This window comes from Harpia harpyja, chromosome 6 (genome assembly GCF_026419915.1).
Source record: "Harpia harpyja isolate bHarHar1 chromosome 6, bHarHar1 primary haplotype, whole genome shotgun sequence".
Lineage (NCBI taxonomy): Eukaryota > Metazoa > Chordata > Aves > Accipitriformes > Accipitridae > Harpia > Harpia harpyja.
The window spans coordinates 20,514,802-20,542,198 of NC_068945.1; the positions used below are offsets into that span (position 1 = coordinate 20,514,802).

Below are 27,397 nucleotides of genomic sequence, written 5' to 3' on the forward strand. Positions count from 1 at the left end.
AGGGTGGTCATGGCTCTACTTCATGCTGCCAGCAGATGGCCAGCCAACTTCCTAGTCACTGGGACACAACGTTTAAACATAAATAGATTTGCACAGGACAAAACACAACAGCATGGATCTCGGGCACCCACCCAAAATTTGTATAGAGCCAGATTCTATCCTCATTTACATCTTAAGCAGTAAAATCAGCACATCTGCAAATGATGTAAATTCAGGCACATACTAGCTCAAGATTAAACTTTACTCCTCCTTCAGACAACAGACTACAGAGTGGTATACCAAAAGCACAAGGCAAGAAAAGAAAAAGTAGAAGCAATGGGGTGGAAAGGTACCTCTGAGAAAAGTATTACTCTGCATAGAAAACAGAATGTGAGTAATGTATATGTACATATATTCATAACATGGACATAGATTGGTAAAAACAGACCAGGATATAATGATATCTCATTGGGACTTCTCAGAATATCACACAGAAGCCCAGCACCTTTCCTGACAGCAGGATGCAGGACCAACGATTTTCATATTGGGAATTGTACAGTTATATCAGGTCAGTAGTTGTTTGAAGGTCCAACACCAGAAAGTAAAGGCTGGCTGAAAGAGCGAGTTCCAAAAAGAGATTCCAAATAATCATGGGTTTTCAGCCAGAAGGGACAACAGGGCTATGAACACTTAATCCCTAGCGTAACACAGGAATCTACCACTCCAGCCTGAGCTACAGCAGGCCTTTTAGAAAAGCACCCAGCCTGAGACACTCCAAGTGACACAAACCCCACCATTCCCTCAGGCAGGTGGCACCACGTGAATGGTTTGAAGGAGGAAAGCAAGGCTGCTTTATATACAAGAAGAGGGAAAGTGCAGAAACACCAACACAGAGTTAAAATGGAAGTTTATGGTGTATCAAACATGCCCAACACATCTGCAACATTCATACAGATTCTCAAAGGTTTGCAGTTTCCTATATATTTTCCTCTGCTTTTGCTGCCTAGTGGTTATATCATTAAGAAAACCTAGAAGTAATAGATATTTCTCAGCAATTTACCTTACCGTTTTGCAAATCTGACTTATTTCTAAAATATTTATCTCAGTAGCCATGTGTGAGAAAAAGTTAAGAAAAAATAAAGAATATATCAACTGAAAAATGAGAGTTTCATCAGTTCAATTCCCCAGACTGTCCAGACATGTGTCAGTAAGACCATGGGGAAGAAGCAGCTTGCTTTCTTCAACCTTGGGAAAACCTCAAAGAATGCTGAAGGAAGTTGTCATTTCAGTCTGACTGGGTAAAACAATTTCCAAATTTGTTACAGAGCAAACAATGTTCTCATATGTTAAGAGTCAGTCATTGCTCTTCGATTTACATAAAGATATCTGACACTTTTTCAGCCACCTGAGAAAAAATGAGGTCATGCTGATGTTGTACAGATACACACAAGTTCTTAGCTTCCCCAGCTTCCTCGTCGGCAGGGTACCTGCGTGCACTATGTATTGTTTTCAAGCAGCTCTGATAATGATTAGCATTTTGCATTTTGATGGACCTTCACTTCTCAGCCAGGTGAATGCATATCAGTGGCTGGCATGATGCTGCTACAAAATGTTATTAATTTCATTTGGTATCATAACAGTGTTTGTAAGATTCATCTTATTAGCTGATTGCATTTTCTTACTGGTTATCCAGGACAGAAAAGCAAAGACAGCTCCAGACAACTCGTCTGTTGTCTCCTCAGTGCCCTGGAGTTTGGCTACAGTCCTGACAACAGATCTTGTCTGAAATGTTACTGCAGCAACATACAAACTTTGCTTGACTACAAAAATATATATATACATATACATCTTCTGATGCATGATACCTGCATCTATAGCCATCCTGACAAAAATACAACAGCCTCAATTCTCTCCCATATATAGACTGAAAGATCTTACTTGATCCCATAAACCTTGCTCTCCTGTACAGGTTTTTGTCTCCAACCTCTGTGCATTACAGGAGAGAGGAAAACAATGACAGCGTAACTTTCCATAAAGTGAACTATTTCTGCACATGGGGACAAAATGACATATCCCAGTGGTTTAAGCATCAGGTTTAAGATATGCTTATGCCTTTCTCTAATATGGGCTTATGGAGTTGTGGGATATTTAGGTTTTCTTGTATCACAACTGAGGTGTATGTGGGACAGTCAAGGGTTTTCTGAAATCCACTGGGTTTGCTAATGTCTATGTATCTGCATGCACAAAGCTTTATGTATCTTAATATTTACTCCACTATTTGTGGAAAATTGAGGACTGGGATACAAAGAACAAAAGGAAGAAAACATCCAAAGATAACAGTGCATACTAAAAAGGTAGATGATACAAAGAGAAATGAGTAAAACTTCTCAGACCTAGCAGAGTACATAATGCTGGGTAAATGAAGATAGGGATAATGATGGTAAATGTAAATTCAAGTCACAAATTGCATATTGTGATATGATCCTTCCAAGACTTCATTACAGTTCAACTGCAGAACTAGCTTGGGAAGTCTCAGGCCCATGAGAATGATATTTTATGAGCATTAAACTTATTAGAGAAACAAAACAGAATGAAAAACAACTCCAGCATCATTTTTCTCATTTGCACCTGGGCTTGCTGATGTTTCTGCTGACTCCCCATGTTTTGAGCTGCAGAGGAATCAAGCAAGAGAACTGCATTTATGAGACCTAAAAGTACCCATGACACCTTATTAGTGAGGTAGGAAGACAGTTCCATCAACTCAAGTGCCTTATTCATGCCCTTTATACCCTGCTGCTTCTCCTTTCTGTAATATGTAGAGGGATACCAACAAACATGGAACAAACCTCAAATTAACCTAACAAGACAGTTTGTAGAAATGACCCACTGAGAATAAACCGCTGTTTGAAGACTCCAGGATAAACAAGTACTGAAGACAAACACAGAGGGGGGTACATTCAAAATGGAGCATCATAAAAAATCGATAGTATGTTAGGGATTTCACACCGACATACACTAGAGAAGATGGCTAGGCAATTAATTTATATACTGCTATAACTGCAGAGGTTAAAGCCAAGGATGGACTGATTTCTGGCATTTCATACTCTGTTTTGGCCCTCCCCATACACGCAGATTTAGTTCTTCATTTTACCTCAGGCAGTTTCCTATGCATGGAGCAGTCAGCTCCAGGTTAATTTATAATGAGTGGAACAGAATAATACATGCTGTTTTATTAGCCAATTCACTAGACACTATAACACTGCTGTAAAACTCAGTTCCGGGGCAATGAATGATACAAATGTCAAAAATACGAGGTTAAAATTGGACAGGGAAATGCAGAAACAAACCATGAACTGGTATGAAGATGGCAATTCCAGGAAAACATGCCAAATTGCATTTTCTCATAGTGTCTTTCTGCATTCAACACATTTACAGGCATTTTTGCCAAACTGGAATTCTGTATCACCCAGGTAATCATTATGCCCCAAGAATTATCTGCAATTTCACCACAATGGGTTCCAGTCAGCTGGACCTCTGTACGCTTTCTCAGTGAACTTGTTCCTGCTGATCCCAACAAGAATTGCGTTGTTAAATCTAGGAAAAGGCTATCAACACTGTGCAAACTTGTCTTTTGATCCTAGGTGCTGTGTCAACTGACCATGGTTTGTGTCAAGTCTCTGCGCTAATGTCAGATCAGCTCAGGAGTCAGAGTTAGTCTGAGTTAGTTTACTCACAATTTAAGCACTGTGCAGGGCAATGTTTTACTGAGAGAAATATGCATTCTTGAATAATACTTCCAACTGTAGAGGCAAGTTCGATATTGCATTAATTGTAGAATAAAGTTGTAAAATGCACAGAGAGACCAATTTTAAAAACTAGCCACTTAAAACTAGAACCTGCAAAAGACACATTTGTGCCCAGGATGGATTAAAAAACTACTCTGAAGATTATGTTAAACTAAAGGTAGATAGATGACTGTGGTGCACAGAACTATTAAAAGGTTAGACCTGCTAGCATATCTTTTTTCTCAGTGATAGACTTTATCACTACAGCAATAAATGCAACATGCAATAAATAAAGCAATATGCAATATAATATGTTATTTTTCAGTTAGACAGAGAAACAATTTTACTTTTGCCATTTGTCCTACAGGGCACATTCTCTCATTCACTTCAATATGCAAGGCACTGCTATTGCAATACCACTCGCATCATCATGCTGTGCTAATTTTAAAGATGATTCCATAAGGTTTGCAAGGAAAAGGATTGTCTGAGGGAAAGCAGAACGAACCTCCAACATTTGAGGGTAAACTATAAACAGAAATTCATCTAACATACGGGTACCCAACAAAAAAGAAAACCTGGGTTCAAATGCAAAGAGTGCAGTCCATGTTGTTAAGCCTCTTTTTGTTCTGATACTAAAAGGAAAGCTTGTCTTACCTGGTAATGAACTCTCTGTGTAGTAGAAGTTACCGACTGTAGGTCCTAGCAGGAGGATGAAAGACACAGACATGATGAAAAAAAATTAAAGCAACAAGAGTGGTTTGCAGTTCTACTATCTGAAGTGGTTTGGCAAACAGATAATTTTGCAAGGATTTCTCACTGGTTTTAAGCATATGAAACAAACACTACAGAATAGTTATGGAAAGCTCACTTAAAGTTTAGATTTGCATGCATTTGGTCAAAAAATGGTTTTAAAAATATAGAAATTACGTTAATGGATCTTTACCATATCACAGACCTATTTGTTCCATGAAAACTATCTAACTTTAGAGTATCAGCAAAAAAATGAAAGAAAAGATGCTAAAATCTATAAATGTGTTTTGCAAATATTTCTGAGTAATTAATGCACTAAAGAAAACCACTGGCAGTTCTTCCTTTTTTAAGATAACCTCATGTCAGGGGAGTCATATCAGAATGACCCTGATATTTAGTAGGGTTCAGGAATCTGATTTATTTTAACAGAGATTTTGTCATATAGATTTAGCTCATGACATAGCCTACCAAAAAGCCTGGCCTACAGACCACAGCTCCCCAGTTGGCATGCGAGTTGGCAGAGTGCAGAAAACCTTGGCACCTTCACTCCCAGCCAATGGGTCTGAGCCAAATCAAGCACACACAAAAAAAGTAGTACAAACCCTGCAAAAGGTCAGAGAAACACAGTTCCTCCACAACCACTCTGGGTAGTTCAACCAGACCTTCTGGGTGTGCTTCCTCCAGGGCTGTACAACTACTTGCCACCCAATACTGGCCATTAAGTTGCCTGAGCTCAGTATGAGATCACATTTTTAATCCGCTGAGAACATCGTCACAATTATTTCAATGGAATTTTCCATCACCGGATACTTCAAATATGCATGACCTTAAAATATGGGTTTATGTCTGATAATACTAGCCACACCTCAGGTCTGAATGTTCAGAAATGAAGGTTCATAGCTCCTACGTAAATTGGACCACCTATTTAGAAACCTTCATAATGTCCTCACACTTGGAAATGTTGTTGAAAGAGATCAGTGAAAGATTAAAAACAGTCAGAGACCATATGTTAATGAAAATCCATTAGTTTTATCACTAAAGGCATACACACTTAAAATTATTCAGATTATGAGGCATTTAGAGTCTCCATTTTCCAGACTGTATTGTAGAATGAACTCTCCTGAGGCAAGGTGTTCAAGACTATAATAGCAACATTATTATTAGCGCATGAGCATACACTTCTCTGTATTTGGAAATATCTAGTTGATATTTGTAGTGTTTATTGGTATCTCAGATTACTCCATGACACTATTAGAGAATAACATTTGCATAATTACACCCACTCAAATACCATGATGTTTATCCTTACATAACACAATTTCTAATCAATAACTTATGTAATTTCAGCAAGGTATGTGGAGAGTCCTGGTATTCCATTCCAATTCAAGGAGAAGTAAACACAGCCATCTACGTCAATTCTGTTATCGTTTAAAAGGAACCAGTATAACTTTTCATTTCCTCTTTAGAAAATATTTTTCAGTGCTACTCCTGCTTTTATTGTCATATCACAACTCTAAAGTTTTGTTTTCAGTGGTAGGCAAATTGCAATACTCCTAACATATAGCTGTTGCATCTGTTAGACCTCTGCACTCAGAACCAAAAGAAGCATAATATAGATTAATAAATGATACCCGAATTCACAAAAAACTGACCTCTTGTAGACGGTCAATGTACATACGACAGGTCTCCAAGTCACAATCTCCTCGTACAACTATAATTCCTAGGGGAATGGCTGGAAAATCAAAACCAAAGAAAAACCTCATTAACTGAAGTCTCTTGAACTCTAAAAGATTTGCAATATGCTTCAGTTTTTGTGTTTTTTTAATGTCCTCGCAAAAGCTTGCTACTATCTAAATCTTAACAGTAATTTAAAAGCAGGAAGATATTATTCATGGTTAGTTTCACCCACTTATAATTATCGAAAATTTCAGTTTTCAACCATCTTTCATACCAAAGAAGCTAGAACAGATTCAGTTAAACTGTGGACTTCATTGTCTGATGTCAACATCAATTATTAGCTGCAAAGAAAGGAACATACCCCAGAACAAGAGTTTAGGGGGGTGCTCTTATACATTGAAATAAGAGAGTGATATTTCATTTTCAGAACTCTAAAAAGTCTACAAAAATTATTTAAAGTAGTGAAAGTCACAGCCTGATTTCAGAGAAAACTGTCCAGCACCATGTTATTTTGATGTAAGGCTGCTTTCAAATCAAACCAGACATTATTCCATCTACACACAAAACTGACATAACATCTCCATATTTTCTCACAGAGAAAAAAAGAACTTGTGAAAATACAGCAAGTAATTCCCCTCAGCTGAGGGCAGCATTTTCAATAACAGGGGATTTAGGTTTCCACAGCCATTCTGTTCTTGCAGCTAAAAAAACCCCAAAACAAACCCACAAAAAGAACAAAAGAGAAAAAAGTATATGCGAGTCCACAAGGAAGGTACCAAGAGAGCTACCTAGTAAGACCTCATTAAATAAAAAGAAAACACGTGAAAACTCTTGAGTACCTGGTTTTCTAAAACTGAATCACTGAATTAAGTTCTTTTTTTCTCCCTGGAGGGTCTTTAATCAAACAATGGCCCCAAAAAGTAGGGGAGCAGCAGGAAAGAGATTTAAATCCTCATATGAAGTATTCCAGAAGGAGAGGAGAATATCAATTCATAAACAATTTTGGTAACTGGATAACAAGAAACAACATAAAGTCACTGACAGTTCTGAGATAAACAGAAAAAACAACTGTGCTGCAGCCCCTCCTTTATTCAAAAGAAGTTGATTAAAAAGGGGAGATATTTATCTACCAAGAAGCTCTTCATTCTGATAAGAGAACAAGACAGCACTAAAAGATAATGGGGGACATGGCTCATATTTTTGTGGCCCACCAAGGCTAGAAGCAGAAAGAGAAGCTCAGAGGTTTCAGGGAGGAGAGTAGGGGAGCACCTACGGCAGTCAAGGTCACTACGGCCCTCAGAAGCCAGCGCAGGGCTCTTGGGACACATCAATACTGCCAGCATCGTGTTTGGAAAGCAATTGGGACAGCAGAACAGCTAGCGACCTGGGAAAACCAGAAGCAGGGTCAAAAAAGCTGGAGGGAGAAACAAGAACATAAAGAAGGGATAGGCAGGAAGGCTAGGGAAGAAGGGAAGAGCTCGCACTTCTCCTGAAGCAACACCGACATCCAACCGTGATGCCAATTCACCCGCACATTTCAGAAAGGCCAGAAGGGAACCGTGCTCATTGCGACCTCCCAGATTTTTTCATTAAAGAACAGAGACTGAGAGACAAGTGAGTGGAAGGAGGGTCAATCACGAGGTTTGCTTTACGCGCTCCGATGCTCTGGGTTACAGACTGATTCTCTTTGCTTAGTGTTTATTATTGCTTAACCTGCTCTGACAGGAGACCCTTAAGCTCTTTGTAGAGAGTACTTAATGACTATCTAGTTTCAATTCAGCAGATCCCTCTGCAGCCCTTACTGAAAGAAGCGTTTTTTAAATTCATTTATAGCACTGAAAAGCGGATTGCAGCAGACACGACTACACCTCCAATAGCTACAGAGCACTAGGGAGCTACACCACTAGCTCATAAACTGTCACCACAGATTTTGTCTCTCTTCTGTTGAATTCCTTCCTTCATGGAGGAGTATGTGCACTTAATGGGGATGTGAGTTTTGACCTGCTGAAACAATGCAGCTAACACAGAAACTAAATCCTTAACTATCACCATTCCTGACAACCCAAAGGAGAAGGACCTTACGAACATTTGGAGTTCTAAAGAAATCCACCGAAATGTCTGAAAAGAAAACACTAATATGCAATAGATAGCTTAGTGGTGACATTTATGGGCCTTATCTAACGAGTGAAGAAGAAAGTCATGATTCACAGATTTAATTAAATTATGTCCCATCTATTCTTAGTGGTCATAGAATGACTTTGGAATTCTGGGCTGGGTAACTTTGTCCTTAAAAAGAAATGTGCAGCTTTTGCTGCCTGGAAAATCTGAATTATCATTATTTATGGCTTTTTGGGTCAATGGCTAGCTAAAGGGATAAGGTGCGTGAGATGGGTCTCAAGTTTTTCCATTCCATATGGTTCATGCTCATTTGAAAAGTCTTTTAAGTCATTACTGGATAACACTACAGTATATGCTAAAATGTTGCTTGCCAAAGGTTTTTTTGTTTAGAATTTTTTGTGGGTTTTTTGGTTTGGGTTTTTTTTGGTTGGTTGGTTTTTTGCAAGATCCATGTAGCTTTCAGCAAGGAAAATGTTCCCAGCTCTCATTTTTATCATAAACCACAGTAAGTATGCACAATGCAGCCAAGATTTTCTAAGTGCTTCACAATAGCTGCTGTTTGAAAACAAAAGCAAATCTTTAATGACTGGTAATGGGATTGAAACTATGGGATTGTTTCTTATTCTAAATACAGGGCAATGCTGTGCAATAGGAGCAAAATAAATTAAGTTATGATAAAGCAGTTAAAGGCCTGAAGTTAACACGCATGGCATTCAATCATTGTGGACACTTTCATCCAAGAGTAAAGGAGCTTCTATTTTTTCTGAATGGCCCTGTGTGGATGAGGATGTGGACAGCACAGAATGGTGCTGTGGGACACAGTGGTTACTAGATATGCCAGGTGAGAGATGGGATGACAAAGTCTTATATTAAGAGCACAGGCACTGCAGAGCAACTTTCCCATATACCCGCATACTGTCCTCTCCTGTGAATACATGGATATATCCACACATGGGAATATGCCAAAAATAAGGGATAGTCTCAGATCATGAGCCAAGCCACAGCACTGAAGTGCCAGACATTTTTTCTCCCCAAAAAAATGCTCTTCTGGCCACTTGCATCCAGCTCCGTTTCTTTGTGTTCCCTGAAAGATGAAAAAGACTTTGTCCAGGGAGCTGTGGATACAGACTTTAATGCTGCAGTAACGAGCAGCAGTGCAAGAACCCTAGGAGATGAGACAGGCAGACAGTTGCTTCTCATTCTGAACAAGTACTGCAGAAAGCTTTTTGTTCCTAGCAACTCTAACCAAAATAGAGTATCGGCAGAAGGAGGGTTGGGTAGATGCAGCAGTATGGCTAGCATGATGCTCTAATTAACTGCAAGATTAGTCATGATTTCTTAAGTCCTCATGAAATTAGCTACAGAATTTATAAACAGCAAATAACTCTTCCACCTATTAACTGCCTGTTATGCTGAATACCTAAAGCTAGTGAACTCTTTAACAGTATTGAGGATACAAATGGAAGAAGCCTGACTATACTGCATATGGCACCATGAAGAAAAAATAAAATTCAATTAACTTCCCCATTTATTGTTATGAAAGGATTCAATCTGTGATCTAAACGCCATGATTAACGCACTCAAATCCCAAACAAAACAGCCTCAAGACAGATCATTAAGGTAGATGTGAATGCCAGGAAAACTCATTCTGAGTCTGACATACCTCAGGGGACTGGGGAGATTAGACATTAGTCTGTAAATGTTTCATGTAGCAAATAAGGGATCTTCACTACTGAAGATGTTATAAGAATGTCATTTTCCTGAGAGGTTTCCGCTGATATTAGGAACATGAAGGACCAAGTAAATTCTTGGGAGGGAATTCTAAAATATTCAGACGTTTATATTAGGAGGTTTGGCTTTCCTAGTATGGTTTTAATACAACTGAGTTTGTGGAAAAGGATTTTCTTACCACACAAATCTAAGCCGTGTATCTCTTCAGATCCCTTTGTTTATTACACTGACAAAAACTAAGCCTCCTTAGGTTTGTTGGTTGCTAGTTTTCTTAGCACTAGTGATCCACTTTTAAAATCCTCACATCAGGACGCAAAACACAGTGGAGGTTATCAGACTAAACCAGACCACGTTTGAGAAGGTGGTCATCCCCTCTAGGCTCTCAGTGACTTCTCCAATACCTTGCCACAAAGAGGAAGAAGCCGTCCAAGTCAAATGAAGACAGAACTTGTCCCAAACACCACACAAAAGGGAACAGGTTATAGAAAGAAATCTATGAAGAGCTGGGAATTGAAACTTGCAGGGAATGGATATTGGGACTAAGAGCCGAAAGAAGAGGTCTGGCTGAAAAATGAATAATGATTTAGGATTAAGAAAAAGAACAGGAACTTGAGCTGTGAGATCTGCAGAAACAGACTAAGACAGGCAGGAAGGATGACTGTGGGATGAGATAGCCAAAGGGGACAACCAGGACTGAAAAGGTAAAAGGAAATCAGAAAAGTGATAAGAAAAGGAAATGGGAGAAGTAGAATATGCACAGAAAATTCTCACAGAAAAGTCTATACCAGAAAGACAAACTATCACTTGATTTCCTGAAAAGTCTGAAATGGAACTTAATATTCTTGTGTCTCCTCATTCGTCTAGGGTAAATACATATTTATATCTATTTGGAATACTGTCCTTCTCTTCTAGTTTAAAGGAAATGGCAAATTTACAGGTGACAGTTTCCCCACTAGCTCAAAAGGCAGAGGACTATGTTGAATGTAGATATGCCCCATGTGGTGTCAAGAGAGGGTAGATTTAGATTAGATATAAGGAAGAAATTCTTTACAATGAGAGTGCTGAGGCAGTGGATCAGGTTGCCCAGAGAAGCTGTGGATGTCCCATGACTGGAAGTGTTCAAGGCCAGGTTGGATGGGGCTTTGAGCAACCTGGTCTAGTGGAAGGTGTCCCTGCCCATGGCAGGGGGTTGGAACTAGATGATCTTTAAAAGCCCTTCCAACCCAAACCATTCTATGATTCTGTAATTCAATGAAATGAGATGAGATATCAATGGTTTGGATTTACTCCTTCCACCAAACCTAGGCAATGACATACCCTGTTAAATAAATGTTACTATGACTACAAAATCAAGAGCTTGAAGTTAGAAAAAGCCAAGATTTAAGTTGCCTATTTCAGCACCTGTATGTATATTCATTGTGCTACTACCTTTAATTATCTGACCACATCCTGTTTTTTCTTCTGTTGGACTCCTGTGTCTTTCTAATCTTCCAAAGTGTGTGTGTGTGTCTATGTGGGTGTCAAAGTGAGACATGTAATTCACTGAGCTGTCTGGACAAAACCCACAAGGTTTCATGTATCAAAAGGCAAAAAGAGATATTTCCTTTGACACAAGCAATGCCTTTGGCAACTTCCTCTTTGTTTTTGTCATTTCTGTTTCAGTTACAAACATTTTCCAGTGGTCTGCATCTGTATACACCAGCATGAGAATCCGGGAGCACAGTGGCAGCAGAGTTTCCAATATTTAACTCACTACTGACTTCTAACCCTCTAGGTTTCATCTTGCTGGGTGACTTTAATCAACCCATCCAACCCTCTCAGTTTCAGATCTTATTAAATCACTGTGACAGAGAAATGCATGAATTAGCTAATATCTACACAACACATAGTGAGAAAACAAAGCTGTTAGAGCAAGGCAGTGATTTTTAAGCAGAGTGAAATTTAGTAGACAGTCTGTAGGTAATGCTGCCTTTTACAGAGCTTCTACAGATAAGCTACCATGTCCCCTAAGAGACCTCCTGACAAATAAATGGCCAGCTTTACAGGATAGAAGAGGTTTGTAGCTATACAACCCATCTCACCTAAATCCATCCAGATCAAAGTTGCTTCCCAACATGAGCACATTTCCTTCAGTGACTAATCTCCCCAGTACTGACTCCATCTGCTAATTCAGGTTTCCCTCATCATACCATCTAGCAGGAGATCCTGTGTTCCACTCTGCCCTTTACATTATGAATATTCAGGATGCAAATATCAAGTCCTCAGTGTTGACCTTTTCTTATTTAGCTAGTTGCTCAAAACCACATGGAATAATCTCCAAATTAACTTCACCTACCATATCACTGAGCTTTAAAGAGTCAGAATACATTTAATAAATCAAGGATTCTCAAACTGTGCTAAGTGCATTGCTGTATGAGGAAGCTACAATATCATCATTCAGGATATGTACACGTATGGCTCACAAGCTTGTCATTGCATGTACCTGATAAGAACTGCTAGGATGACACCAGAAATTAAAGGTAGGGACACATGCATTATAGACATCTGCCTAGATATAATCAGAGACAGACAGGAATTTGAGGTTAACATCACATCATGTTACACCACTCCCCACTCCCCCTCAGCCCCCTCAAAGCAAGGAAGCTGCAAAGAAAAGGATTGTTAGATTACAGATATTTCAGTTGTTATACACATGGAACTAAGTTTTCTTCAAAGACTGCTTTTTAATTTAGTGTGTCATTTTATTCAAGAGGAGATAAGGCACAGCTGCCTCTGTGTAAAAGACAGTGTGGGAGACCCAGAGCTGTTACAGAGCTGAGAGTTATTTCTGATACTGCCACCACTGCAGTCTCCTATGATTCCTCCTTAATCTTAGTGGTATTGAGCAAACTAAGATTGTTCTCCATGGCTAGGGCATATAAAAAAAAACAAGTTAAGGGCAGTAAGAACTGGCATATTCTATTAAAAAAAACCCCCACAACTGTGCAGTTGCTGCTGATGGTGAGCCATTTCACCGCTCCATCTTCATGGTGCAAATCTACAATGGTGTTGGCAGGAAGGACTAAGAAGGGTTGAAGACCACTTGGTCACTAACAAGTTTATGGTTGGTTGGTTTGTTGTTGTTTTTTTTTTTTTTTAAATACAATTGCTTTCTGCATATACCCCCATTGTCAGGAATTTCTTAGTAACATTGGAAAGGAGAAAATAGGGTGTCATAAACAAAGATTTTGCTATTTTGAAAATAACTCAATTGTTCCCCCACAATGCTGCTTTGGATCACACTTTCCTGCAATAACAGGAAATCAGAGAGAGTGCACAGAAGATATGCAGGCAAGAGAGACAGAACTAAGTTCTGTCCATATAGAAACATCAATCCAACTCACTTTTTGAGTATGATAGTCTTGGTTATGGTCAGGGTACAATTATCACATCGGGCAGAAGGTGGTGAAACTGGTGATTAGGGTGACAAGTGCTTGGGGCACGTATAGGGAGATGTTAAAGACGACAACTACATTTACAGCGAAGAACATTACAACTTAACTAAAATGCCAACATATATCCCTTTCTTAAAAGGGTACATGGAAGCATTCACCCCTCCTCACTGAAGGATCAATAAGCATCCTTTACCATCATCAATCATCCCACAGACAATACTGAGACGTTGACAGAAGAAAGAACAAAGGAGAACAGAAGGAGCACAGGGAGGGGAAAAAAGGGACAATTCAGAAACAGCATCTTGGTTAAATGTCAGTTGCAGTGACAAAAGTAGATAGCAACAGAAGGAGAATGGGCTAAGAACAGTCATGCCCTTCAGAGGACAAAATTACATTCTTTAATTGCTCAGGAGGCTTTCAAAATGAGGTGTCTACCTTCAGCAGAGTGAAGATTAATCTTCATGGAACAGTTTGTATGACGAGCTGTTATATGTCGGGAAGTGCAATTTTAGGTGAAGTAGTTGATAGAATCAAATCAGTATTTCAAGTGAACAAGGGGAGTGAAATGTATTTACTGTGAGTTTAAATGATCCAGATTATTACACTGATGTCAGAGCTTTCAAAACTCTATTATGGAGATATGTAACAGGCAAAACCCATAATAGATTCTTTGCTCTTTTTCCTTCAGGGATAACTCATTAACTGGCTTCCTTTTCCTGTTCAGATTGCTGTGGGATTCTGGTTTGGTTTCCCAATTATTTAGGGAGGTAAAAATGCTTTTAATCCTTGTGGGTAGGGAATGGATATTAAGTATAGTATTTTGGAATTAAGTTGTAGGTATTCTGCCAAAGCCTGGACAGATATGTAAATTGAGCCTCTTGCAAGCATCTAGTGAGACATCCATGCACCTGAGAGCTACAGTCGCATTGAAAGAAGCTAACCCCACTTACAGTAACAGGCCTTGTAGAAACAAGACCCGATACAAGTGCTCTTGTATTTTGCTAATGCACAGGAATTATCTGCATTTAATTTTTTAATTCAGACTGCCAAAAATTCAGTTATTCACCTGCCATGGAAATTTATTTATTTCCACTCCTTTTCCCCCCCATCACTTTCTTTGGTAAAGAAATGAGAATCGCTTCTCCTCCCCTCAGCACTTCCCTCTTCTCCCTTTCGCCAAGTAACTTTTAGTGGCAATGCTCCATGAAACGATTTGCTGATGAGGACGTAGACAGCACGCTTATTTCATATAAGTATTCAGCATATGAGAGAGCCAGGCAGGCACCAATCCATAGATCTGCCACCAGAAAACCATTTAAAATTTATCCCATTAGCTTTGTCAGAAATGCAATTAAAATGGGTATCTACTTTTCTTAAAAGGAAGATTTACATTATTTTCCAGCTTCTTTCCTCATAAAAACTTAAGTTATGTAGTCTTCTAGTGTAACCATGCAGCTTGATGACTGGCTATGCCTCATAAAAGCTGCAAGCGTCTTGCAGTAAGTCACAGGAAAACTTGGACGTTAGGTCTATGCTCAGTGAACCACAGAGATTTTCCATTTTTTACTTCATGAAATTCAAGGAGCTGGCTAGAAGATTTGAAACAGTTTGGTTTCTGACTGTTTTGGGAGCACTTCTCTTCCCATACATAATTTTCTTCAGTCATAATTAGCATCACCCAGAAATCCTCAAATCAAGATCAGCCTCCTGAAAACTAAAGGCTGGACAATTTTTATATGAGACACTTCAGTTATATGCCTATAGAAGTAGGTTGATGACCAGTGTATGCTGTAAGTTATATGTCTTTACACAGGACATTCCTAATATCTGGAAATGTTACGGTGAGGTATCTTTCCTGATTTGTTTTAGGTTGATGGGGTTATTATTTGCTTTCTCATATTTTAATATAAAAAAAGTCACGCACAAGCATTACTGAGACAGCTAAAGGAGGACAGATAGGAAAAACAACTTCATGAAAAATGTCTGGGAAGAATACTCCAGTCCAGCTATGTTATATTATCAAGCTGGCCATGCAGTAACTTGAAAGAGAGACAAAAGGGTCTTACTGCAAATGACCTGCCAATGTCCAAAAGCAATCATTTTATCTCTTGATGGACAAACATCTACTTTTTGAATGAAAAGCTCTTAAGCACACATCCAGCAAGTGATCAAATGCGTGTGAAATCTAAAACCAAATCTCAGAGATGCTAGATAATTCTCTGGCATTTTTTATATTGTTATTATTATGGGGGTTTGCAGGTGACAAATAATATAAATATGCATTTACAACTGCAGTTACAATAACGTAAAAAGTTGTATATTTTGTGTCAGAGCATGTAAATGGCTCTTAAGGACTACATAACATATACTAAACACACACACACAAAATGTACGTCCATAGTGATGTTGGATGAGGATAGTTCTCCTCAGATGGGAAACCATAGGAAGAACCATCAAATGAAACAGATTGTTTCTGACAGGTTCGGATAGATGTGGGTTCAATGTGGCCTGAAGTCTACTGAAGGTCAAACTCTCAATTTAAACTTGAAGCAAATTCTTCTCCAGTGAGCCATAATCCTCATCCTGTTAAATTTTTTCTCAGTCCAGTGATGAAGGCTTTGATTGCCTTAACTATGACCAAAATCCACTAGCAGAAACTTCAGAAAAGGCTGTCAGGACCTATATTAAAATTTAAGCCATTTCAGTTCTTTTGTTGGAAGGAAAGCTGGTGAACTGGGAGAATAAGGAGGGGTGGGACTAGAGGAGTGAAAGTGAAACAGTTTAACTATCTTCCAACAGTAAGATAAGCAAACCAATTAAAAGGATTGTCATCCTGTAATTACCAGAGCGCTCTATATTACAGAGGGAGCTGAAGCTTTGTTGCACAACAAACAGTCATGCTTGTAATTTAATATGAATAATGAGCCAGATGCATGAACAAGACTATTAAATTGTTATCACAAGCAGCCATGTCCCTCATTGATTAATGACTCCATATGTCACCAAGGAAAGGAACTCCATTTTTAAGTGTGAATTGTCATCATCAATGTTGCCAAAGGAACTGCTGTCTGCTTTTGACTTACCCCCAAACATGGCAATTAAACTATTACATGAGGAAACAAAACAGTGATTATTCTCTTATGTGGAAAACTGAAGGCTGTTAAAGAAGAAGGGACTTATTTGAACCACACTCAAGGTCAGAGCACATTCTCAATATCAAATTTATCATGGTCCCCCATTCAGTTTCAAATTTGATGCTAATCATAAAATCTGGAATAGTTTCATACACTAGTAGAAACCCAGCAGAACCAACAGAAAGACATGAATAAAAAAACAACAGGTGTGAAAAACACTTACTTTACAGTAAATAAAATCAACTTGCAGAAGGCATAGTTAAGTAAGAAAACAGGTGAATTACCTATATATGCTCTTTATAGAGAGAGTATATATGGAGAGAGGATATGTATGTGTATACGCACAGATAGATGAACATCCATTCCACATGACTCACCCAAAATGTATGCTTGACCCTGTGACTGGACTTTTTTTGTTGTTGGTTTGGCGGAGGGGGGGGGGGCTGTTAATGTAAGATTTATACAGAATGTTCTACCAAAAGCAGCTACAATCTGGCTTCTTCCAACTTACAGGCTTCCCGGAGTTTTTCCTTGTCGTAATGTAGCCCCTCATATTCTTGTAAATTAATCCTGTTCACTCTGATCCGCAGGCGATCTGGGATGGAATGAGGACTGCAAGAAAAGAAGAAAGCTTCTTAGATGAAGTGTTCCTTGGAAGAGCAAACTGAAAACAGGATACGAAGTGATTTTAATCTTCTCTGAAAGAAGAAAAAGAGCAAGCCTCTTCAAAACTGGGCCAACTTCTCACAGGCCCATCACTGCATTTAAAATTATGCTTAGCCACTGAACAACAACATAGACATTACACCTTAAATGATAAGCAAGATCAAGAATCCCATCTGCTGGCTGTGGGGTTGGAATTGCAAAAGTTTTTCTGAGTTGCCTAATCTATATAGCTACCCCTCCGCTCTGCAGGTTGCTTTTTTGTACATCCCTATGGCCCTACCACAGCCAGTAGATCTGCCAAGCTGTGGTTCAAGACACATGCTTTCTTGGGAATTCTCTCAGGACAACCATTTCTCTGCTCATGAGAGCATCCACCCTCATTCCTGAAGGATCTTCATTCAACATCTCTGTTCTGGGAAACAGGCAACAGAAATGTGGCTAAGAACTGGATTTCCAAAGTAGTGAGTCCAACACACAGAACCCAGGAAGGCTTTCAAAAACAAGTAGCAGTACAGGAACCTCATTTCTACAGATTTCAGACAGATTTAGATACCTCAACTGTCTATATAACTTTGAAACACTCAGTGGGTCCCTGTCTATAAATTTAAGTGTCCATATATTGATAGAAAGTTTTCCTGAAAAGCTTTGTTTTGATTTCATGCTGGCTTCCACCTTACCTTAACCTATTATTTGATTTTGTAAGTTTAGCTGAAAGCGATGTAAATTAACTTGACCACATTTGCATTTTCCAATTATAAAGAAAGATAGATAACCTGTGTATTATAAGGCATATAGCAAATGTCTGTCGTATAGGAACTGGCCCCTGTGTCAGTTAAAAGTAGGTTCTTCATTCTGTGCTTCCACCAAAAGACCATCTATTTTCTCTGTTTTAACCTAGTTAGTAACAGAACTCTGCCAGTGTATTATTGTCTAACACACACACACTGCCTTTTAAAAGTCAAAATACTGCACACTGTCATAAATATACAGGTTTGCTTCTTTCTTGGTCTCACTTTTTAAAATATTTGACCTACAGCATTTGCACCACTAGTGCAGGACATGCCACATCTCTCAAATGTAATTTTTTTTTTTCTTTTTAAAGAAGTGAGCAATTTTCTTTTTGCCTAGAAAATACTGCAGACCTAACAGAACACATGGTTTGCAGCCATCTCTTGAGAGAGCCACTGGGATTGCAATTAGCAATTATTTCAGTGTTAGGTTATTGCATGCTTTCTCTCTGTTGGTATAAACAGCTCTGTCACACCTGGACGAATAAAAATAAAGATTGAAAATCAAGTCCCAGTTAAAAAAAAACCCTTTACTGGCACAAATACTCTTTGCCTAGAAAGTGATAAAGGGTAATGAATTGAAGGTGCCTCCAAAACTGGAGTGTAAGACAACATGATAGAAGGAGCCGCACTGAAGCAGTTCATGTTCTGAACAGGAGTTTCTATATTAGTGATGAAAACGAACCTAAGATACATGAAGAATAACTTAGAAGAAATCATAAGCACTTATCAGTGGCAGCAAGACTGACACACTCAGAAACATATAGGCTACCCAATGTTTTCCCTGTGCTGACAGGGATTATTGTGTCAAAGTGCCCCAAGATAACAGCAAACTGCCCACATGTAAGACAAGGTTTTGCAGTTTGATGACAGACACCTGGGATGGTAACTTCCAGCACAGCTTCAGGAGGCACCTTTAACTCAGGTGCCATTATGTCATCCTACAGAACAGCATTCTCCACCTGCAGGCTCTACAGCTGGCTCAGCAACCCAGAGAAGATGAGTGCCTGCAAATGGAGGGGAAAGGTACATAGATGGAACAAGAACATAATCACACCGAGTCTGAGAGTTTCTTCTTTGTTTTCTTAAAACAAGTTTAAAAGTCACATCGCTGGCTGAGAAATGAACATAGTCTGAGGAGCTATGTTCCCGTCGAAATTCTATAAAATGCAAATTTCAAAAATGAAAATCATAGATTTTTAGCCAAGAAAAGATAAGAAAATGTTTAAGTCAGAAAACAGAGGAATTTAACTGCATAGTCTTTGTCTGAGGGGAGAAAAGAAATAATTCACTGCATGTAGTAGGTTCATGAAAATGAGTGACAGCTCTGAAAAGTGAAGTTTTTTATGCACTGGTACAATACAGGAAGAAGCTATGTTGCTTTTCCCATAATGTTCTGCCACCACACATTATGATGAAGGTAGCTCAGTCTTCCAGCTGATCAGTTCATAACCTGGGGATTGTTGGTAGGTGTCGGGGAGGGAGTACTTGTGAATTACCTCTACTTCTTTGAACTCAGCTAGGAGGAAAAGGGATAGGGAGATAGGAGAATTCAGCTACTTATTTCGGTTGTAACACTCAACCATGCTACAAAGACAGCCATCCTTGCTATGCACTGAATTAAGCCCAGTGTAAACCCAACCAAAAACCTCAAACTGTTGCTTCTCCTGAAACCAGAATCAAATCTGTACTGTTGTGTTGAAATCTTTGAGCTACCCAAGACAGAACGCTACAAAAAGTATGTTTTCCAATCCCCAGTTCAAAACAACCACATGACCAAAAGCTGATACTCCTGTGCAGGAATTACTCAGCCCAGCACAGGGCATGTTTGTCCTCCAAACCAGAACCACACCATAGCCTCCCCCCTACTTGATCTTTTCCATTTCTTCCTTGCTACAGAGCTCATCTGCGTGTGATGCTCAGACCTTTCCTTCCACTCTGGGACCCTGTGCTGTGGTGCCCCAATGCTGCTCTGCATACTGAGGGAAAGCAGTTTAGTACAGGAACATTGCATCTTCCCAAGGTAAACTGTGATTTTAACTCCTAATAGAAGAACACCAACTCCCTTTTCTCCTTGATTTGTCCTTTTAGATCTTCCATAGCAGATATCCGAGTGATACTTGTCTTTCAACCACCCATTGCATCCCATCAGTCTGGCTCCCACAGAAACCTACTGGTGTCCTTCACCACAAGAGATGAATTTTTTTCTGTATTTTTGTAGCTCTGCACTGTCTGTGCAGAATTTACTACAGCTATGAGGCCTTTAATACCTCCCACTCACAATTTCACTTCCTCTCCTTCCACACACTGACCTTTCTCGTATTCCTTAGTGCATGGCAGGACAAGAGTGTGCCTGATACAGGCAACTGGAGACAAGCTATGCTCTGTTGTGGGAAAATACTGGGGACAGGGCAGGTAACCCTTTCCCCAGCTTCCATGTCTCCCTGTGAGCTTGTCTCAGTCATGCAATTGTTTCCACTTCCAGATGTTGAGATGAAAGAACGCCAGCAAGCCTGGGATCACTAAAAAAAAAATGGTTAATGAATTATTTTTTGTCTGATCCAGAACAATCATCATTGAATCAGAAGTGACTTTAAAGTTGCTGTTTCAAGCTTTCTGTTCAGTACTTATACATAAATATCATGTTTGAATTTTCAGAAATGATAATTATTTCTACAGTTCCTGGTTTAGGCAAGAGAGGAAGGGAAAAAAGAAAAAAAAAAAAAAAGAGAGAGAGAAGGAACTATGTAACCAAGTTCACACATCTAATCTTTGACAGAGGCAAGAATTCAACAGGACTCTTCAGCCCCAAATTCAATCCCTTATTCCCAGTATCATCTACCCATTCCTCCCCAAGGCTACCTCCTTTAGGGTAAAAGTTAAGTTTTCCATATCAGTACAGTGATTTTTTTGTGTTGCTTTCCATGCCATTCCCCTGCCCCCCGCCAAGTCCCGCCAAGATTTTTTACGTGTAGATGAAAATGGAATGAGTGAAAATATTTGGATGATTGTCTGAATAGTTATTACAAATAATTCTAATAACTGTCTATATTATCTACAAAGATTTTTTTAAAATTATCATTCAGACCCAAGACTTTTTAGTTCTCTTGTAAGATAATGTAAGAAAAGTCAGCAGAACTATCTTCCTTTTATAGTGCTTCGCTCTCAACAACTCGTTTGGCATAAAAATACTAGGAAACCTGTGTAAAAGCAGTTATGGTAGGGCTTTTTGCTTCTCAGTTTCTAAGCACTAGTTCAAGTGTGAACTTTCTTGGCAACCATTATCAATGAGTTAGTGGTAGACTTATGTCTGACCACGCAACTGGCCTGATTCCAAACACATCATCACAATGGATAACCTGGATATCTCATGAAAGGGGAAGAAAGACTGGGAAACAGAACAACTTCTCCAAGTGTATGTTTGGAGCCTTTATGTCAAGGTGAAGGGATGGTCATGTTGACCCTCTATTCAATGCTCAAGAAGACCTGCAAAAAGGGAGAAGAGGATGTTAAGCCTCATGCCAACATCTGTCAATCCTTGGTTAATTGCCATCTGTCTCCCTGTGACCTCCCTGTGAGGGCAGGATAGCTTTTGGATGCCAAGGGGAGAGAAAGACAACACTGACTTCTGTAGCTCTGCTGACTCACTACCTAATGCCCCATAAGAAAGAAAAACATGCACCTTCTCTTTACAAATGTTATTTCCTGACTTGTAGCCAGCAGCAATCTATTGCATCTGCAGCATCACCTTCTTGAGTCAAATCAGTCCTTTCACCTGAACAGGAGAAGTGAGCAAGCCCTTTTTATTTGCTTGGAACTGGAGGAGGAAAGAGATCTAAAATCAACAGCAAATCAAATATTTTTATTGCTCTAGGAGCCACACACACACTTTCCAAAGCACCTTTTAACTATAAAATATCGAAGAGGATACTTCCCACGCTTTTGTAAAAAGTATAATTTTTTGGTACATCAGTGCACTATATGTGTCCGAATTTGCTTCTGTGGAAAAAACAAGCACACCATCTTAAATGTAATGTATTACCGGAGGTGAAATAGTTCCTTTCCAGGTCAAGTGTGGGAGAGCAATCAGCTGGCAAGGGTTAGAGTTTCCTGTTCTGTTTCTCCCTCCTGTTCACCCCCTTTTTATAAAGACAGGGTGCTACTACTACATAAGCAAGCTGTGTGTGCTAAAACATACAACTGGAGAGAAACAGAACTTGGCCTTTTGTCCATTTGAAAAGTTTAGCTATCTTAGCTATAAAAACATAGCCTTGGAAACAGCAGCTCTCTATAGAAAATAAACTATTATCGGAAATCTGAATGCTAAGAGGTCCTTTCTACAGGGTAGAGATTTCATATACTTGACTAAATCAGTCATAACTCAAATACATATACAAGTATATGCATATATACACACATACACAAAAAAACATTTATTCAGTGACTGAAGTTCGATGGTTTTGTTCATGATTTATTTGCAAATACTCTTTGCTCTGTCAGAATACAGCTGTTGGCTGACATTATGTTTCACTAAATTTTATACCTATTCAATATAGATTTGGCTCTAAAATTCACTAAGTGAATATTCATTCCTTGTGCTATCAGACTGACAATTCACACCAGGGGATATTGTCCTCATCATCCAACTAATTAACTCATTCACTCACAGAACTCATGAGCTCCATACAGAGCTCTATTTAATGCAGCTGAGAAAAACACTTCCACTATCAATACTTCCGTAGTTTTCACAGATGCTGTGTAATAATCCATATTATTATACAAATCACAAAATTTGTCTTGTTCAGACAAATTCAGCATATTCAGAAACCACAAAGATTAAGTACATAAGCATGTCCATGTAAAAGCTAATAATAGGGTGATGAATGTCACTGAAAGCAAACATTAGTACAGCATTAATAGAAATGGATGTTTCTAAACACTGTATAAAACAGCTTGCTCAACTGTAAGAAAAGGAAGAAAAACTTTCCAGATAGAGCAGGAGACAATTTATAAATAAATCTGGGTAGATTGCTGCACTGCAATTCAACCTAAAATATTTAAATTTCTTAGACTTATTATTCTTCAAAATGGTGTATTACATAGTCAATGAAAAGTAATTTAAATTATAGGTGAATGAATTCCATTACCTCCTAAAGAATCTAATTAAGAACCTCATTCCCCAAACACACCAATCCACAGAATTACATCCTAAAGGTCATATGCCCCATGGGACCATAAATACAGATTCAGGTCAACTGAAACATTCCATTCATTCATGTTGATTAGCTATAATGGTTTCATTTAAACACAAACCTAAACATCAATCTTCTCAAATCAGGAGCATAGATAGGCTAGTTTACGACATTGAATTTTATCTGATGAACTTTGTATTAGCATGGACCAGAAATGCACATTCAGGGTATTAATAAATAACAATCCAAATGAGCCTTGTAGAAAAGCTATGCACATTATTTAGTTGGAACAAACTATGAAAGATTCTACAGAGACGTTATGAGGTCCTCTCAAAATTATTCTACTCGCATCAAAAAAATATGTAATTTCAGTAATAGCAAATTATTTTCTTTCCTTTTTTAGCTCCAAAGTGGCACAGTACAAGGAAATTGCATTACTTTCTATCAGACAAACAGCATTTGACTTTTCCACAAGAATATAGAACATCACCTAGATATTGAATAATTCCTATGGTAAGGAAAAGGGCATGCATTCTGGAAATTCTTAAAACTTGTAGACATTCATTAATACAAATAGCTAATTTAAATTTTATGTTTTTTAAGTCTGCTCTTCTGTGAGAAGATATCCATGCCATGGTACACCGGGTTACATATCAGAATCAGAACCACTATTTTATGTGAGTAGGTCTTAGAAAGTCAACATCATGCTAGATAAACTGTTTGTAAGGTGAAGTCATTTTTAACACCACCTACCCCCCTGCTGGCAATTGGTTACCAAAGAAAAGGTATGCATTTGTTTGCCTCCTATGCCTGAACTATAGCATTTGGGGGATTCTAAAAATGTTACCATCAACACACCACCCACACTCCAAGCCCCCAAAAGAACCCCCAAACCTAAAAACACAGAGCTTTGACAGGAAAAAATAAGAAGGGCTTATTTTTTTAAATCCCTTTCATTCCACCACTAGTGGTTCAAACCCACAGAACCAAAGCCACACGTACCTATTCTGAGACTACCCGCAAAACCCGATCTACTTCCCTTCACCAAGAAAACACAGTCAGCTTTTGATGAAGCTGTGACTTCCTCCTCTCACCCCTATTAATCATCCAGCAACAGGCAAGAGGATGCCAGCCAACTCACTTGGAGCACAGCTGGTTTTCCTAAGAAACATGCTCCTGCCTCCAGTTACCCAGGAAAGAAAACAGGCAGAGCCAGCTTGGGTCCTGCCCAAGCTCGGCACTCCTGCACAGCAACCTGATAACACTTCTGTCATGCCACCAGCTTGATTCAACCGGGAAGATAGACTTTTAAATTATACATGCCCTAATTCTTACATCAATTATTTATGAACCCTGTGAACCATTTCTTATGCTTTGTGTCTGCATAGAGAAAGGAAATAATAATAATAATAAACAGTCCAACAACTCTACAGAATCCAATGACAAATTTCTGATAGATCTTCTTCCAGAATACAGCCCACACCAGCCTACACACACACAGATTTTAATATGATTCAGAAAACAGAAAAAGGGAAAGGAAAACTTCTACTGCCGCTCCCTTGCAAAATAATAAACTTTAGGAAAAAAAAATCACACTCCTCTGGGGCATGTTTGCAGTGACAGATTAATGAATTACCTATCTCCTAGAGAAGAAATAAACATGCAAAATTAATTAAATGTTCCAGTGTTTAGAACAATTGGAAAAAGGGAAGCAGCAGCCAGAGGAGAAAAAGAAATTTAGCTTACTTTTGAGATTGCATTGGCAGAGCTTGGAAATGATACATTAAAAGTAAGTATGGTTTTGACAGCATTTATCTACTTAAAACATAAGAACTGCCACAAAAGAGCAGAATCATCCAGCCTCTTCTGATGGACAAATTCCAGCGCTTCACAGAAGCCCACCGCTATTTTAAGGCTAAGCTCTTGCTAAGCTCTTTACCTAAAAAAATACCCCTAAAAATATAAGCTCCACCATATATGTTTTTCTTCCATTTGATAAGTGTTATCCCAGATAAGCCAGGTTAACCCAACTGTACTAAGCCCTTTTGCACTTTCTTACCTCACGCTTGCTTCAGCAAGTGCTTGAGTGTTTTGCTGTATAAAGGCTAGACCCACACATACCCTTAAACACGTGCTGAAGTGCCAGGTAGAATCCTGGTCTTCGCTTTCCTTCTCCTTCCCCATGCTAGCTATAGTTCTCTCGCACTGTACACTCCCAAGCATGGTGGATTCTCTGATAGTAATGATCCCACTAAACAGAACCCCACATGCTAAACAGGAAAACCTGACAAAGAAAAGATGAGACTCAATTCCTTATAATTCATGTAATGGAGAAAAGGGAGAAGATTATATATATAAGCATTTTCATCCTTAACTATGCATTTGGAGAATAGCTCACTAAACACTTTCTTCCTTATGCTTTGTCTCCTACTGTTCTTTATTAGACTCTCCTCCTATAGTCAACACCTGTTTTCAACCTGAGAAAGCTGACTCTGTTTGGCTTTGGATCTCTAAAAGCAAAAAATTATTTCCTATTACCCCCTTGCTATTCACACAGGCTTTATATGCATAGTCTGCTGCAATCGTTACTCTGTAAACTCTATGAAAGAGTACTAACTATTTACCAATAAAAAGATACTTGTATTTTCATTTATGCAGATTTTGTAATAAAAACAAAATAATCACAGCATATCCACAGTGCTTATTCCACTTGTAAAAGGATGGTAGGAGCTATGCAAGTCAATCATGTTTTATTTTTCAAATGGTAATTTTTTTTCAGAACTCCTTTGCATCAACCACACAACACAAATGCACTCTCAGATGTGCATCCTTTTCACCTCTGAATATTCAGCTGGAAAATGCAAGTCTTCACCTTCCTTTTAAAAAAGCCTCAATTAAAAATACAACACTTGTATTTACTTATGCACCTTGTACAAACATTTGAAATGAATCACACTACAGTTCTACTGTCTCTGCAACAAAGATTGTATGTGCCTAATAATTTTGATGCCCCAAATTCCCATGCATATCCTGCTGCAGAAAACCTGAAATTTATCTAAGACAGGCTGTATCCATCACCAGGTCTCAGCAGAATCTGCCCTGCTGTTCAGTACTAACTGGAGTTCAAGCTCTATGTTGTTCAACAAAAAAAAAAAAGGAACATTTGAATCTCAAAGCCATCATAATCCAAATCAAATTTCCCTGACACCTCATGGGTTCTTATTTTAATTTGCCAGACACATTAATTGTCAGTCACAGTACAGCAGCATGTTTAATCTATTTTTACAGATTTTAAGATACAGAACATCTTTGACTTACAAATTAGTTTGGGGCTCGTGAGTCTTTCTCTCCCTGCCTTATCCTGACAGCTGATATCAAATGGGACATTCAAATGAACTGTATCGAAACTTGGAGGTCATTTTCCAAGGGATATCCCTCAACTTGGAAACAATATCCATTCTCCCAGATGCATGGCTTAATGTTCTGTGTAAGCATTAAGGCTTATCTCAACTTTTGTCTAGAGGCTTGCTTAGATACTGAATCAGTGAGACAAGTTGTTTTTATTACTTTCTGCTCCTCAACAGAGTACAGCAAATACGATCCAGGGATAAGGCACACTGAGTTGGAAATCTATCTTTGTTTGTGAAATAACGAGGAACTTGCAGCTTTCTGAAATTTCACAGAATCACAGAACAGTAGAGGTTGGAAGAGAACTCTGGAGGTCGCCTGGTGCAACCCCCTGCTCAAGCAGGGCCACCTAGAGCCAGTTGCCCAGGACCATGTTCAGATGGCTTTTGAGTATCTCTAAGGATGGAGATTCCACAGCCTTTCTGGGCAACCTGTGCCAGTGCTCAGTGACCCTTACAGTAAAACCTTTTTCCTGATGTGCAGAAAGAACCTCCTGTGTTTGAGATTGTGCCCATTGCCTCTGGTCCTGTTACTGGGGACTGCTGAAAAGAGCCTGGCTCTGTCTTCTCTTGAGATACCTATAGACATTGATGAAATCCCACCTGAGCTTTCTCTTCTCCAGGCTAAACAGTCCCAGCTCTCTCAGCTTTTCCTTGTAGGAGGGATGTATCTTAGTCATCTTCATCGCCCTTCACTGGACTCTCTCCAGTAGCTCCATGTCTCTCTCGCACTGGG

At 38.9% G+C, this 27,397-nt stretch overlaps 1 protein-coding gene across 9 annotated transcripts in view; it reads right to left on the minus strand.

The window, feature by feature from the left end:
* Positions 1-27,397, minus strand: part of DGKI (diacylglycerol kinase iota) — a 226,140-nt gene that overhangs the window by 56,421 nt on the left and 142,322 nt on the right. For all 9 annotated transcript variants that reach the window (XM_052788831.1, XM_052788834.1, XM_052788829.1 and 6 more), the window contains 3 exons: positions 17,120-17,220; positions 6,167-6,246; positions 4,419-4,463 (listed from right to left, as the gene is read on the minus strand). In XM_052788831.1, coding sequence (XP_052644791.1) covers positions 4,419-4,463; positions 6,167-6,246; positions 17,120-17,220 — 226 coding nt within the window. The remainder of the gene's footprint in view (positions 1-4,418; positions 4,464-6,166; positions 6,247-17,119; positions 17,221-27,397) is intronic.